We start from the raw sequence: 15,085 nt of genomic DNA on the forward strand, positions 1-15,085 counted from the left end.
CTCCTGGATTAAGTTTACTCCTAGATATTTTATTCTTTTTGGTGCAGTTGTAAATGGGATTTTTTTTTAATTTTTCTTTCTGCTATTTCATTATTAATGTATAGAAATGCAACAGATTTCTGTATATTAATTTTGTATCCCACAACTTTACTGAATTCATTTATCAGTTCTAGTAGTTTTTTGGACATTTATTCACTTTTAACAAAATTAGGAACACGTTAGGTATACAAAACTTTTATTTTTCTCAGGAGTATATTCTTGTGTTATTACAATCCATCAAAAACAAAAACTTTTTAAAAAACAAACACACACAAAAAAACAGATTCATAAGTACAGAGAACAAACTGATGGGTGCTAGAGGGGAGGTAGGTGGGGGATGGGTGAAGAAAGAAAACACAATATTTGAAAGTCCAGGATGAAGAAAGTGGGAAGAGAAGGACAGAATTTTGAAAATGTTTGAAAGGGCCCTCACAACATGCGGTTTGTTGAGACAGCAACTATCACCTCCCTCCCCATCCCTAAGACCACCACACTAGCGTCCCCAGCCTCCAATTTCATGTGAGGTAAGTTAGGCTCTACCCAGCATAACATAAATAGATTTTAAAATGCTCCACTCTTGGCAACCTGTGCCTGGGTTTTTCAAAGATCATCAGCTAGTACAATACATATGGACAAGTTAAATTTTCTGCCACCTCCTTCCCCCACAGACATGTTGTGAGGATAAAAGAAACTTAACTTAGGCGCCTGGGTGGCTCAATCGTTAAGCGTCTGCCTTTGGCTCAGGTCATGATCCCAGGGTCCTGGGATCGAGCCCCACATTGGGCTCCCTGCTCCACGGGAAGCCTGCTTCTCCCTCTCCCACTCCCTCTGCTTGTGTTCCCTCTCTCGCTGTGTCTCTCTCTGTCAAATAAATAAATAAAATCTTAAAAAAAAAAAAAGAAACTTAACTCATTGAAGATTTGTTAAAGAGATACTAGGATTAATACTGATCATGTAGTACAGAAAGTGATGAAATGCAGTTTTTCATCTGTCACATTAGCAAAGTGAAAAACTATAATAATTAATGTACAGAGCACAGAGAAACAAGACTCATGCACTCTGGGTGGGATTAAAATTAGTACAATCTTGGGCGCTGGGATGGCGCCTTTGGTGAAGTGACCGACTCTTGGTTTTGGTTTCTGCTCCGGTCGTGATCTCAGGGCCCTGAAATCAGGCCCTGCGTCAGGCTCCCCGCTCAGTGGGGAATCTGCTTAAGACTCTCTCTCCCTCCACCCCTCCCCTCTGCGAGTGCTCTCTCTAAAATAAATAAATGTTTTTTAAAAACTTAGTACAATCTTCTAGAGGGCAGGTTCTGAAGCCTTAAATCTGCATGTGCCTTGATTCAGTTATCTCACCATTAGGAATTTCTCCTAAGCATGTTACTAAGGATCAAACCAAGGATTTGTACAGATACTCGGTTACACGGGGAACGGATACCCCGTGCACTCAGCACCGCGGGTCGAGACTGTGTGCTCAGCACGCAGGGGCTCAATGGCTGAACTGTTGGACGTGCCTGCCTCCGCAGGGCCTCTTCCCTGGGTGGTCACGTCACTCATGAACAAGGCTGTCCTCTTCTATCTGACCCAGCCAGAGGAAACAAATCTGACTCCCGGCACTGCAGAGTGCTAGAAAAGTAGTATATCCACGTTCACAGTGAGTCCAGTTTTTTGAAACTTGAGAATTCATGTCCAGCCCAGCAGGTCAACCAGATGCCCTAAGGACCCAGACTGAAGCACGGACTTGGGAGAATGCACGGTTTCTGTATGGACGCAGGGGCTTCTGCCTGCACTTTCTCACATCCCCGCTAAGCGTGCCGAAGCCTCGCCCTTCAGCTTCTCTGCGGTGCTCACTGCAGTGGCAACTGGGACCTTTGCATTAGTGTGCAAGGGCTTTTACCCAGAGAGGATATCCTTATAAACGATATTCAAAAGGGTTTTTTCATGTGCCGTGTATTTTTCGTGGGTATTTCATCTTTTCATTATGCTGGACTGTCTCTTTTCTTATTGAGAAAACATCCTGAAACTATAAAACAACATTTCTGGGAAGGTAGTTTGAATTTGTTGAAGCCTGATAAGCAGCATAGCTGAATAGCCTGTTAATGCTCCAATGTGATAGCAGGAATCAACTGTTTTCTGAAATGGATGGATCTTCTCCTAGTACAATCCAGAACATTTCCTGAAGAGAGCGCCCTCTTGCCTACTTTGCAGCCCTGCAGCGTGCTCTGCTGGTGAATAGTGACCAAGAACAATTGCGTTGTCTGTTCGTCGGCAGGTGGTCATAGGAAGCCATAGAGCATTCTGGAAGGCAGGCCCGTATTGTAGCCACTTTTCCGGCTGGTATTTCCACCTTCCTTCCAGTGCATGTTCCATGGTGACTGAAAATGAAATTAAAACAACTCCATCCAGCTTCCAAGTCCTTCTGTGGATGCATGGCTCTGTATGTACACATAGCACAGTATGTCATTCAGAAAAGGGACAAAATAATTTCCTAAGACATTAACTTTTGTAAAAGGGTCATTAGAAATAAGCTCTCTGCAGAAGCAAATGCCATCTTTGTCTTGTTTGTGCTGACTTGCCGCTCTGGTTAGAGCCTACCACAGGACATGTGCAAATGAAGCGTTTCTCTGTGGTGTCCCAGACGTGGGCCTCTAGGAAAAGTGAATCAGGCAGTCTGGGAAATGACAGTGAATTCCTCCCTGAAATGTAGAAAACAGAAATTCACATTTCAAATACCGACTCGGGTAGGGCAAATCCCCTGGAAATTCTAGAGTCTGTGGCAATCGTGTCTTCTCATGTGTCTCATTCTCTTTGGGCCAGGAGTTTATGGAGGACAGCCCACATTGCTGGCTATATGCAGGTGGCCTGGATGGGTCCTTTTAGAGTAGCATGGAGAAGCACAGCAGAACAGAGGGAGCGGGCCAGCCTCCTGGCACGGACACTGGGCAGTGTGGGTGAGGAACCTGGGCAGACACACCCCGCCCGGGGCAGAGGTTCTTGCAGTGCTTGAGTTGAAGGTGACAGACACCTAAGGCTGTGGCCTTGAGGACAGAGAAGAGGGGCCACAGTCGGGGATATTTCACAGGGCATCCTAGACAGGGTCTGCACTGTACAGAGATGAATGACTGGCAGGGCTGAGTGAAAAGGAGCGTCCAGGATGCCTTAAAGAAATTAAACGTATTTGCAGTCCCTTCTCTTTAACAGCGTTAGCCCGGGGCTGCTACGATCGGTTTAAGTCATGGCTTTCTGGCTCTAGTAGGTACCTGCAATAATTTCACAATTTTCCATTATCCTCTTGATTTTTGTGATCCTTAGTAAATCCAGGCATATCCCTTAGTACAAATTACAAAGAATTTTATAAATACTATATTTAAGTAGCCTGATTTCAGTTGTAGGAGTTACGAACGTACCTGTTGATGACCTATGAGTAAAGAAGCTTTAAAATTTGGTTTTGTTTCTCAGTAAAATTCCTCATGCCAGTTCATCATTTCTAATATATTGTCACTGAGAATTATATTATCCCACAGTCTCCCCTGAGATCACAGCAGGAGGGCGACTCCACTAGCTCATTACTCATTATATTGTCAATGTAATAAGCACAAAACTGTTGTCAATTCCTAGATAGGAGATGATACAATGGTATAATCGTGGCTCATCAGACCTGGGATAAAATCCTAAGATTTGATCTTTCTCACTATTTGCTCTCAATAATATAATATAAGGGAATAGAGTGAGCAATTAACAGCACATTATTACATCACAAGGGCTGGTTTCCGCCAACAAGCAGTTAGGCACATCTGGGTTTAAATCCCAGCCCTGAGGCTCTGGGTGGCTCAGTTGGTTACGATTCTCTCTCTTCCTCTCCCTCTGTGCCTCCCAGCACTTACCCCCCTCCGCCCTGCCCCTGCTCCCTTGCACACACTCTCTCTCTCAAAAAATAAATAAATAAAAATAAATAAATAAACCCCAGCCCTCTGAGCCACTTACTACTCGAAAGAACCTGAGCAGGTGCCAATCCTCTGTGACCAAACCAGAACACATGAAGCAATGAATACCTGCCAGGTAGGGTTGAGGTAAGAAAGTCAAATAGTGTGTCTGAGTGCCTTTTGTATGCTCACTGCTCTTTTTTTTTTTTTTTTAAGATTTTATTTATTTAGGGGCGCCTGGGTGGCTCAGTTGGTTTAGCATCTGCCTTCGGCTCAGGTCATGATCTCAGGGTCCTGGGATCGAGCCCCGCGTCGGGCTCCCTGCTTGATGGGAAGCCTGCTTCTCCCTCTGAACCTCCCCTCTTTCGTGCTCTCTCTTATTCTCTTTCTCAAATAAATAAAAAAGGGAGAGAGAGAGAGCGCACAAGCAGGGGGAGTGGGAGAGGGAGAAGCAGGCTCCCCACTGAGCAGGGAGCCCAATGTGGGACTCGATCCCAGGACCCTGGGACCATGACCTGAGCCCAAGGCAGGCGCTTAACCGACTGAGCCACCCAGGCTCCCGCTCACTGTTCATTTTTTAAAGAAAAACCTCTGTGGACTGCTTCTGCTTTCTGTGGTACGAAGTCCAGAGATTACCCTTGACTTTTGAAGCCAAGGCCTCTCCTTCACCCTCCAGGGTCAGGGCGCCGGTTGGACTTCCAGTGCCTTCTGCCTCTTCCCCTTTCTCTGCCCGCGGTTTTGTTCTAGCCCCATCCTCCGCATTGCTAAACCGGTCACGTGAGCTGTCCAGTGGGTTAGTATCCGACACACACCTAGGTTTACTAGAGAAATAAATTCTGTAAGTCCTTTAAATCCATCCTAAAAAAATAAATAAGGCTGTATTTTCAGGTCTGTTTCCTGAAGTTTCTGCTGTACCTTCCGTATATGTTCTATTTGTTTCCTGTAGATCGTGGCTCCTCAGGGAAGAACAGAAAAGAAGAAAATTATATTTTTGAGTCCAAGAGCGATCGAGGAGGAGGGGAACACCCGGCCCCAGAAACAGGTAAATGTGTAACTTGGAAATTCATTGCAGGGTATAGACACCTGCCGAATGCCAGATCCTCTAGCTGCAGTTACCAGATGCAGCTGCAGGGGTCACGACCGGATCTGTGGGTCGGAAGAACGGCGCGGTTCTCCCCTCCTCTGTCAGGCTGCCTCGCTGGGCTCTTAAACTAGTAACCTCACGTCTTCGGACCTTGGCTTCCTCTTTTAGAAGTTGATTGGACTAGATTATCATTATATTCCCTCCCAGGTGTAACATTCTGTGGGAAGAGCAATACTCACGCACAGGGGTTAAGAACATGGGCTCTAGGGGCGCCTGGGTGGCCCAGTCCATTGAGCGTCTGCCTTCAGTTCAGGTCACGATCCCAGGGTCCTGGGATGGAGCCCCTCATCAGGCTCAATGGTCGGCGGGGAGCCTGCTTCTCCCTCTGCCTCTGCCTGCCACTCCCCCTGCTTGTGCTCTCTCTCTCTCTCTGACAAATAAAAAAAAAAAAAAAAAAAAAAAAAACTCAAGCTCTAGAATCTGATGCCAAGGTTCAAACCCTTGCTCCACCACTAAACTCTATGACCTGGGGTGGGCGATTTTCTCTCTCTAGACCCCAGTCTCCTCATTAGTAAGAGGGAGATAACAACTCTCACTGCCTCAGAGTTGTTAGGGAGGATGAATGGGACAGTTAAACCATTTAGCACACTGTGTGGCTCATACAGTGAGCCAGATAAACGGTGGCTATTATGTTTGAGTTAGTTATACTACAAGAGTAAAGATCTTAGAGTACCTAGTTCTCTCCAGCATACTCGAGTGATAAAGACCCAAGACAATAAGAATGAGGAAAGAGTGTTGGAGGTCGAGGGAATATTTAGTGACTACAAGAAGAATACCATAATTCCATGATTTTGGTGGTTTTTAATGAGAAAGAAAACACATTTGACATAGTTCTGTAGAAAAGTAGGTTTTAGTCCTAAATCCCACGAACTAATTAGTAAAAGAAGATTTAGGAGAACAAAAGATGATTCTTAAATTATAGATCTGAACGTGGAGAAGGCTTTCTCTTTACCCTAGAGTGTTCTTTGTAAAATCTGGACAACATTAAAGTATAACCGTTAACCAACAGATGGCCAGAATAATCCAGACCTCAAGTACCTAGATGCTGCTCAGTCTATAGGCCTGCTGGACTTACCCTGGCCCCAGATATTTGAATAAAAAGGGCCCTGTCGTCCATGGACACGTAAAAGGAAACCAGGCCTGCCCGGCCCCCATGGCTGGCTGTATGCAGAGTCTCCGTTCTGACTGCCCATTGCCCGTTCCAGTTGTTATGTATTATGAACGTCACTCCCACTCATACGAGCAGAATACCCAATTCATCTCCTTAGCTGGTTCCTGAGAAAATTATATCATGATGTGTTTTATAAGGGGTTAGAAAATTTTAAATCTCCAAATACCCAAACTAAAGACAATGAAGAAACCATGCCAAATGAGTATTGAAAAGTCTAGAATAATTTGCAGTATTGTAGCAAGTTCTTTATGGGAGATTTCATTTTCCTTGTATTCAAAGCATTACACAGAAGTCAATTTGACAGTTTAGCCAGCTCATCTCTGACTTGGCAAACAGAAAATTCGCCGAGATGGTGTGTCTGCTCTGTTGTTACCATGCTGCCTCTGCACCCCAGACCTGGGATTGGGGTCTTCAAGCACAGCCCCGTTCACTGAGGCCTAAGCACCGGTGCTCATCCTTATGCAAAATCACACACATTTAGAAGGGCAGCCTCTAGTCCTTTCCCTGCCCTGAACAAGCAGAGTGATCGTCCTCAGCTACTCATCCCCAAACGTGAACATTCGTCCGTTTGCCCCCACCCCGCTTCCTTTCCTTCAGTGCTAAAGGAAGGAGTGTCCCCTCTTTCCAAGGTCAGTCTCCCCCTGACCTTGATACAAGCCCCTAATCTTCTCAGGTACGTTTCTCCATCATTGATTAACTCTCCTGTGTTTTGTTTTGTTTTGTTTAAGATTTTGTTTATTTATTTCACAGAGAGACACAGCGAGAGAGGGAACACAAGCAGGGGGAGTGGGGGAGGGAGAAGCAGGCTTCCCGCCGAGCAGGGAGCCCGATGCGGGGCTCGATCCCAGGACCCTGGGATCATGACCTGAGCTGAAGGCAGACACTTAACAACTGAGCCACCCAGGCGCCCCAACTCTCCTGTGTTTTTAATCTCTTTCTCTACTGGCTCGTTCCCCCCAACAGCTGCAGACACTTTCAGATCTCTCCCAACACAGAAAAACAAAATAGCATCCCTCAATCTTCAGTCTCCCTGAAAAGAATTTCTGATTGCTAAGTCCCTTGGCCTCTCTGGGCTTCACCTCACTTGACCTCTTCTTAGCATTTGGTTCAGCCAAGTGCTTCCTTGAGAGTCTTTTCCCTGTGCGTCCGAGGCTCCCCTCTCCCTTGGCTGCGCTGCCACTTCTCTGATCCACCTCTTTCTGTTCTCTTAGGTTGTCTTTTGTTGGCCCTCCTAAATGTTGGTGTTTCCTAGGGCCTCTCTCCTGGCCCTCCTCCTCCTCCCTTGCTCTCTGGCAATCTCATCCACTTTGTGGCTGCAACCACGACCTTGACACTAAGGACTCTCACATATTTAGGCCCAAATAATCCAGAAACCTATGGGGCACCTGGGTGGCTCAGTCAGTTAAGCATCTGACTCTTGATGTCGGCTCAGGTCATGATCTCAGGGTCGTGATATCGGCTCCGTACTCAGCAGCGAGTCTGCTTAAGATTCTCTCTCTGTCTCTCCCTCTGCACCCCACCCACCATGGCGCGTGCTCTCTCTCGCCCTCTCTCTCTCAAGTAAATAAATAAATCTTTAAAAAAAAATTCCAGAAACCTAAAGAAAATTCTACCTGAATCATGTATAGGCATTTCAATCCAAAAATGTCAGAAAATACATTTATCTCCCCCACGCACCCCAAAGGAGCTCCATCATACATTTAGACCACTGGAGCAAAAATCCTATGAACTGGATACACAAACCACTCCTTTTACATCTGCACTTCTTATCTAATTCTGTCACAGTAATTATAGTACTTAATGGTGTTTTTTCACTTAAATGTTTGTCTACCCAGACCTGAAGTCATTAAAAATCATGATCTCATTTCCCTTTTGAAGTTCTGTACGGTGGTGGGTCTGGAGCTGCCCTGCCTGGGGCCCTGTCCTCGCTGCGCCACTGACCTGACAAGCTCAGACAAGTCACTTCATTCTTGATATCTTAGTTCCTTCGCTTGCAAAATAGGTATAATAATAGTACCAACTCAAATGGTGGTTCTGAGAATTAAATGATTTATACCATAAAGCACTTAGAAGAGTGCAGGCGCCTGGGTGGCTCAGTCGGTTAGGCGTCCAACTCTTGGTTTCGGCTCAGGTCGTGGTTTCAGGGTCATAGGATCAAGCCCTGTGTTGGAGTCTGCTTAAGACTCTCTCTCTCTCTCTCTCTCTCTCTGTCTAAAATAAATAAATAAATCTTTAAAAAATATATCATTCTTTAAAAAAAAAAAAAAAGGCACTTAGAACAGTGCCGGGACTCTGTAGCATGGGCTTGTCATCTTTGGTCACCAGCACTGAGCTCAGTGTCGGCACATAGCTCTGACTGAACAAAGCATGAGTGAAGAAAGGAACGAGATGAAAGGTTATAGAATCAGCTTATGCGATGGGCATTTTTATCCCTCTAATTCCACGAGCTGGCAAGACCCCTGCAGCTAAAAGTAGCTCCACCATATCGTCTCCAAGCCTGTTCTGACTCCAGAGTAGATCAGACTAAGAATAGAGCCTGCTGAGCTTGATAAGGAAGACTGAGCCGGGGCACACCCTGTCCCTTCCAGACTTCTACTGGCCTCGAAAGGCCGCTTCTCGCTTCTCGTCTGGGTGTCTAGGACGCAACCCCCAGGAGAGACCCTTTGAAGGAGAATGAGAGAGATTTTTTTCTTCAAGTACCCTTAGCCAGAATTACACCAGCATAGTTTGCAGTTGGCTCTCAACAGTGGATCTTACTGGCTGAGGGTAGGTTCTCTGGATTTCGAAAAGAAAATAAATTTCTTAAAACCCTACAAGAAGTCAGGAATTAGTCCATACTTATTCTGAGAGAATGATCATGGATGGATCCACAAATATCATCTGTGACTACGATGAACACGCTCCTGTGGCCGCCATGTCTTCACCGCTGTCCACTCAGAGTCTGTTACAGGGGGGCTGAGGGGGATCCGGCTGCAACCTTGGTGCCCACTGACGCTACCCACATGTTGTAGGAACCCGGTACAGAATCTGGTTTGAAAGAAGCCTGGGTTTGAGAACTACGCCTGCCATTTATAAACCAGGTGCTCTTAGACCCATGACTTAATCTCCACACCTTAATCTGTAAAATGGCGATAGTACAAGTACCTACGTAATGGAGTCGTTCAGATGAACTAGAACAGTGCCTGCAAAGTGCTCATCGTACCGTAAACTGTGGCTCTATTGTGGCTGATCACTGACCTACCCTGTTCATGTCTAACCGCTTCACAGGTGCGGTTCTACCCCTGGCCCTGGGCTTGGCCATCACGGCGCTGCTGCTTCTCATGGTCGCGTGCCGCCTACGCCTGGTGAAACAGAAGCTGAAGAAAGCTCGTCCCATTACGTCTGAGGAATCGGACTACCTCATAAATGGGATGTATCTGTAATAAGTGTCACTTAAATAGCTGGGGGCGACCATGTTTTCCTTATAATTTAGCCATAGATTGGTTCTGGATATTTATAACCTCTTTGGTTTGAACTGGGCTAAGAAAAATACTGAAACCCCAGAATATTCTGTAAACCCCAAACCCTTTTTTTTTATTTATTGTAGAAAGAGTTTCTTTGGGGAGTATGTGAAATGTTTTGAAATTCAGAGAGGAGTCTATATGAGTAAAGACTCACAAATCTAATTCTGACTTAGGTAAGCTGTCCCTGAAAAATAGCAATTTGCAGTGAGCCAAGGCAGAAAATCCTCGTTCTCAAGGAGTGGCCTTCGAATGGCAACATTAACCCTTTACCTTTTAGAAGCCAACCATTGGCCCCCAGCAGCCCTGGGCCACTTTACGTGCAGCTTTCTCTTGTTCGGAGGCCTTCTTGTTCCAGTGCTCTCCTTTCTCTTCTCCCCTTCAAAACCTATTTCTGAGAATGGATCTCAAGTGAGTTTAGACCTTCAATGAGATGCTCCCTCTGGCAGGAATGTCTAAAGTATAACCCTCGTGAGCATGTCGAGGAGGTGTCAGGGCAGGTGAGTGTGAGTTTATCCCAGGGCCTCTGACCTCAGGTCCCTTGGGTGGCTGCCCCCTCAGGCTTGCCTTTGGGAGAACACACCCTGACTTCAGATCACGTGGTCCTGCAGGGGGGCAGGACGTCATGGTGACAGCAGAGGAGGAAGTCAAACGTTTGAACGCAAACTCAGCTGAGGGCAACGTGCCAGGACGACCATTAGTACTTTCTCGAATCTACTCGACACTGCTAGATGGTCCAGGACACAGCAGCTTTATTTATACAGTCACTGGTTTTCAACAGGACTCTGTGTCGATGGAAGAGAAAAATGCATTCAAATTGAAAAGCAGAACACTGAGTAGATTTCTAGGGGCAGCTTTTGTAAAAATGTCCCATGTTTAAGTATCAGCAGGTTCTTTCATCCAATGGAATAGGCCAGTTTTCTCCCATCATTTGTTTAGTGCTGTAAAATGTTATAATGTGCAATCGGCCAATGCCAGGCTTACGTATTCCCAGAGCATAAAGCAGTCTTGCACAAATTCATCTTTACAGAAAACTGGCATCTAGTTTAGCATCTTTCCCCTTTTAATCAATCCGTAGGATTTTAAAGGCAAATTATTCCCATCATCACTTCATGCCGGGATTACACACATCCTAGAAATCATTCTCCTGAGAGGAATCTATCATGCGGTGCCTGTCTACACTCAGTGATGTTACTATGTATATAATATGGCTTTTTATCAGAACTGGCAGATCTTCTAAAATACTTGAAAACACTGTAGAACACTTTATTTTCAGACTGAGGTAAGTTGTCCCTTTAGCAAAGGGCTTAATCTGGGTCAGAAATATAACAGACTACATTAATAAACGGAAAGTTAGTTCTAGAAAAACAAAGAAATTGGTTACTTTTATTTCCCAAGAGGTCCAAGCATTTTGTTGAATGTTTAGAATTGAGCAAAGATTTAAAGTTCTCCTCAAGAGCAGACTGGAGAAATGCCTGTGTGGATGAACTTCGGATATCTGTGCTCTCTGTGTGCTGCTTGGCAGTTTGCTTTTCTAGAGAAGGGTCACCTATAGCCATACCCAATAAAGTAAAACCGATGAGGCATGCATCTTTCAGCACATCTTTTTATACATGAAGAAATTAAACACAGTTTAGCATTGCTATGGTGTTGAAATACTTGAGAAAATATGTCCATATCCATGTGTACAATATCCCTTTAATAAATTTTATTTTATTCTTATGCCTTTTTAAAAATAACCTTTTAATTTAATCATCATCATGAGTTGCTATTATTTACTGAGCTGTTACTATATCACCTGAATTTAATCATATCAACCTTATCTTGCAAAGGGGGAAATTAAGAATTAAAGAAGGAGAATCAAGGCCTCAAAATAGTTACATTGTCAGGTGGACTGAATGGGACTTTTTAAAGTTACCTTACCTGTGAGTATCTGATTGGAGGAGTTCTGCATCTAAGGTAATTTAAAAATAATTTTAAAGGGAGGATTGTCCACAACTTACTGCTCAAACATGTTCTTGTGTCTCACGTGTCTTTTCCTGAGAGAGAAAAGGCCCATGTAAGCCACCTTTCAGAAAATGTACAGCTGGGCACCCAGGTGGCTCAGTCGATGAAGTGTCTGCCTTCTGCTCAGGTCATGATCCCGGGGTCCCAAGAATCGAGTCCCGTGTCGGGCTCCCTGCTCAGCGGGGAGTCTGCTTCTCCCTCTGGCCCTCCCCCATCTCATGCTCTCACTCTCTCTCAAATAAATAAATAAAATCTTAAAAAAAAGAAAAGAAAACATACAGCTTCTTTGCTCTAATTCTCAATACAAGTACACAACAGCTAGTCTCCATCCCTCCCCAAGCATTTGAATGTCTCCAGTTGCTCGAGGATCAGATTTGTTCTCTTCCATGGGAAGACAACAGAGTGTCTTCGTCTTTCTCCTGCTGCCTTTTCATCATCTGTGACTTGGCCACACCATTCACCTTCGCACTTACCAACCCTCCTCAGCCACTGACGGCTGTTGCATGTTGTTCTAGATTTTTCCGCAACCCAAATGCGGAGATGTATATTTCTATTCTTCAGTTATAGGGTTCAAGGCAGACCTTGCTGATGACTTCCCTGGACATCACGTATGGAAACGTACCGCGGTGTGGTGTGCCCAGGAGCCCGGGCGCCGGGCTCTGTCGCCCGCCTTCTGTCTGCATCACAGCAATGATGCCATGTAACAGAAGCATCCCAGCCTGAGATTGGCATTTGGGGTCTCTGTTAAGTTTATTGTCCCCAATTTCATGTTTGGGGATTGCACCACTTTGTTCTTATCAGAGTGACTCCAATTACTTCTTTTCTGGACTCCAGGTTTTCTGCAGCTGTTGGCATTGAAACTGAAGGACAATTTCTAATGAAAAACACTGCCCACATCATATAGAAAGAGGGAAAAGCCTAGCTTGCAGTTTGCTGTTCACAAGTGTTCTCATCTCCCTGGCTTTTTAAGCAATTGTGTTGCTGCCTTTTTCTTGGGGATTGGCCCCATTTTTCTCAGCTCTCTGATCTTGCTCAATTCTAGAATCCAAAATAAAGTACCTATTTCATGGCTACTTGGATAGCAAACAGTTTTTTGTTTTTGTTTGTTTGTTTGTTTGTTTGTTTTGGTTAAATATAAAATCACCAAGGATGAAAATAAGGTTAGAAGCTGAATGTGTCCAGGGGCGCCTGGATGGCTCAGTCGTTAAGCGTCTGCCTTTGGCTCAGGTCATGATCCCGGAGTCCAGTTCTGCGGGAAACCTCCTCCCTCTCCCACTTCCCCTGCTTGTGTTCCCTCTCTCACTGTGTCTCTGTCAAATAAATAAAATCTTAAAAAAAAAAAAAAAAGCTGAATGTGTCCAGAGATGAGCTGATTAGAACCGAGCTTTCTCCCTTTGCTTCATGTAGGTCTCTCTCAGTGTGTCTTCATTCCTACTCATTTTAATTCTCCCATCACCTCAGTTCTGAGTCTTGTATGTGAGTTACCACACTGTAAACTGGAAAGAGATCAACATACAGTATCATTCAGCTTAAGGATATTTTTATACAGTCATTTCAAAACTTAGGAAACTTCTCAAAACACACTTTTAAATTTTTTTAAGTTTTATTTAAGTAATCTCAACACCCAACGTGGGGCTCAAACTCAAACTCAAACCCCAAGAGCAAGAGTTGCATGCTCTTCTGACTGAGCCAGCTAGGCACCCCTCAAAACACATTTTAAAATTATTTTAACTTTCCCAAAAAGCTTAGGGAAAATTGTATTGAGTATATGGACTTAAACAAAAAATTCTTTTATTTTCATTCATTTCATATGACTGAAGACCCAAAATTCCAAATAAATCAAAAAGCTATGTTCTCATATTTAATAACAAAGCAGTTTCACAGATGAAAACAGAGATTTAGAAATATCTCTAAATGTGTAATCTAGAGATGTATGTGTAGAAGAACGAAGAAATCAGAACAATGAACTGTGCAATCTGAGATCGTGCCTTCAATGTTGTTTGCTGTTGAGGGGAGATGGTTTGACACTCGACACCCCCACTTGTAACTTCCGGCCTGCTTGATCCAACTCTGTTCCCTACAAGCTAATCGCATAAAGGAGCCAAGATCCTAAAGAAGGCAGGTATTTTCCCCCAGAAAATATCTTTTTTTATAAATTATTTACAACTGACACAGTTGTGTTAACATGGAAATGCTACTTTCATCTTTCATCTACAGGCTCTTTCATCTACAATGTAATTTCTAAGCTAAATCTTGACAGGATTATCACCAAAAACCTAAATAAATAGGGCTGGTAAAAAAAAAAAAAAAGACTCCTTGTGATGTGATCCTGTGGGGGTGGGGCACAGTGATGTGTTTGGGGAGTGGAAATTCAAATATAAATGTCCTCAGCTGCCCCAGACCCCTGGGTTGCTGCACTCTCATATTTAAAATGTCTTCAGAGTTGCGATCACCTGCCCTTGGGACAAAAAGTATTCTTGTGATGCCCATCCTATTAGGACACTCCCACTGAGTAAGAATGAGTTCTTCAGCTCCAGCAGCCCTCGGACGTCATGTCAGGAAAGGAAGGGAGGGGAAAGGAAAAGACAGAGAGAGGAAGAGAGGGATTCCCCGGCTCCGGATAGCATCTATGGGAACTAGAAGTCAGATGTTTTCTCTTCCACCAAGCAAGGGAACGCTTCATGGAGTCCTGGCTCAGACATCACAGTTAGATACAAAGGTGAAGTCTGAGGACGGGAAGTAACACCTACTATTACAGCACTGGTAGAAGGATTAAAGATAAGGAAACTGTTGGACTTGTTTCATTTTTATGATATTACAGGACACAGACGTGAATTTCTGCGGGCCACGTGGGCCAGCCAGTTTTCTTCACGCAGGGTTTTCTTACCGGCCATCTATTTGAGCCACCCTTTTAAGTACAATGGGGACAAAACACGGTCATCTTCCTGAAAAATGGTAGGAGAACTCAAGAGACATGAAACTGAAATCTGATCAGAACACTTTGGTTTGCTAGTGCTTTAAATAACTCAATAAAATTTGTAGGAAGTGATGATTTATACCCTCAAAGACTTAGCACTTACCTAAGTTATTGGCCTTTTGAACCCCATTTAGAACATTTAAAAAATTACCGATGTTTGATATTTTGTTTACAACATTAGTATTCAATTACCATTGTCAATATGAGCTCTTTTCGTGCCATACCAAACTATGGGAAAATTTGTTAACATTTAGCTGAAAACTAGAAACACCTCCCTCTCTAATGAGGGAGAAGCTCTATTTCTTGGCTGACAATCCGATGCTAA

General features: G+C 44.2%; 1 protein-coding gene across 1 annotated transcript in view; it reads left to right on the forward strand.

Moving 5' to 3' along the window:
- LRP11 (LDL receptor related protein 11) overlaps nt 1-12,856 on the forward strand; it is a 44,475-nt gene extending 31,619 nt beyond the window's left edge. Inside the window, exons 6-7 of the mRNA XM_036075029.2 lie at nt 4,908-5,003; nt 9,544-12,856. Coding sequence (XP_035930922.2) covers nt 4,908-5,003; nt 9,544-9,698 — 251 coding nt within the window. The 3' untranslated portion in view covers nt 9,699-12,856. The remainder of the gene's footprint in view (nt 1-4,907; nt 5,004-9,543) is intronic.
- Nucleotides 12,857-15,085: the final 2,229 nt, after the last annotated feature.

Source organism: Halichoerus grypus, chromosome 9 (assembly GCF_964656455.1).
Source record: "Halichoerus grypus chromosome 9, mHalGry1.hap1.1, whole genome shotgun sequence".
Taxonomy (NCBI): domain Eukaryota; kingdom Metazoa; phylum Chordata; class Mammalia; order Carnivora; family Phocidae; genus Halichoerus; species Halichoerus grypus.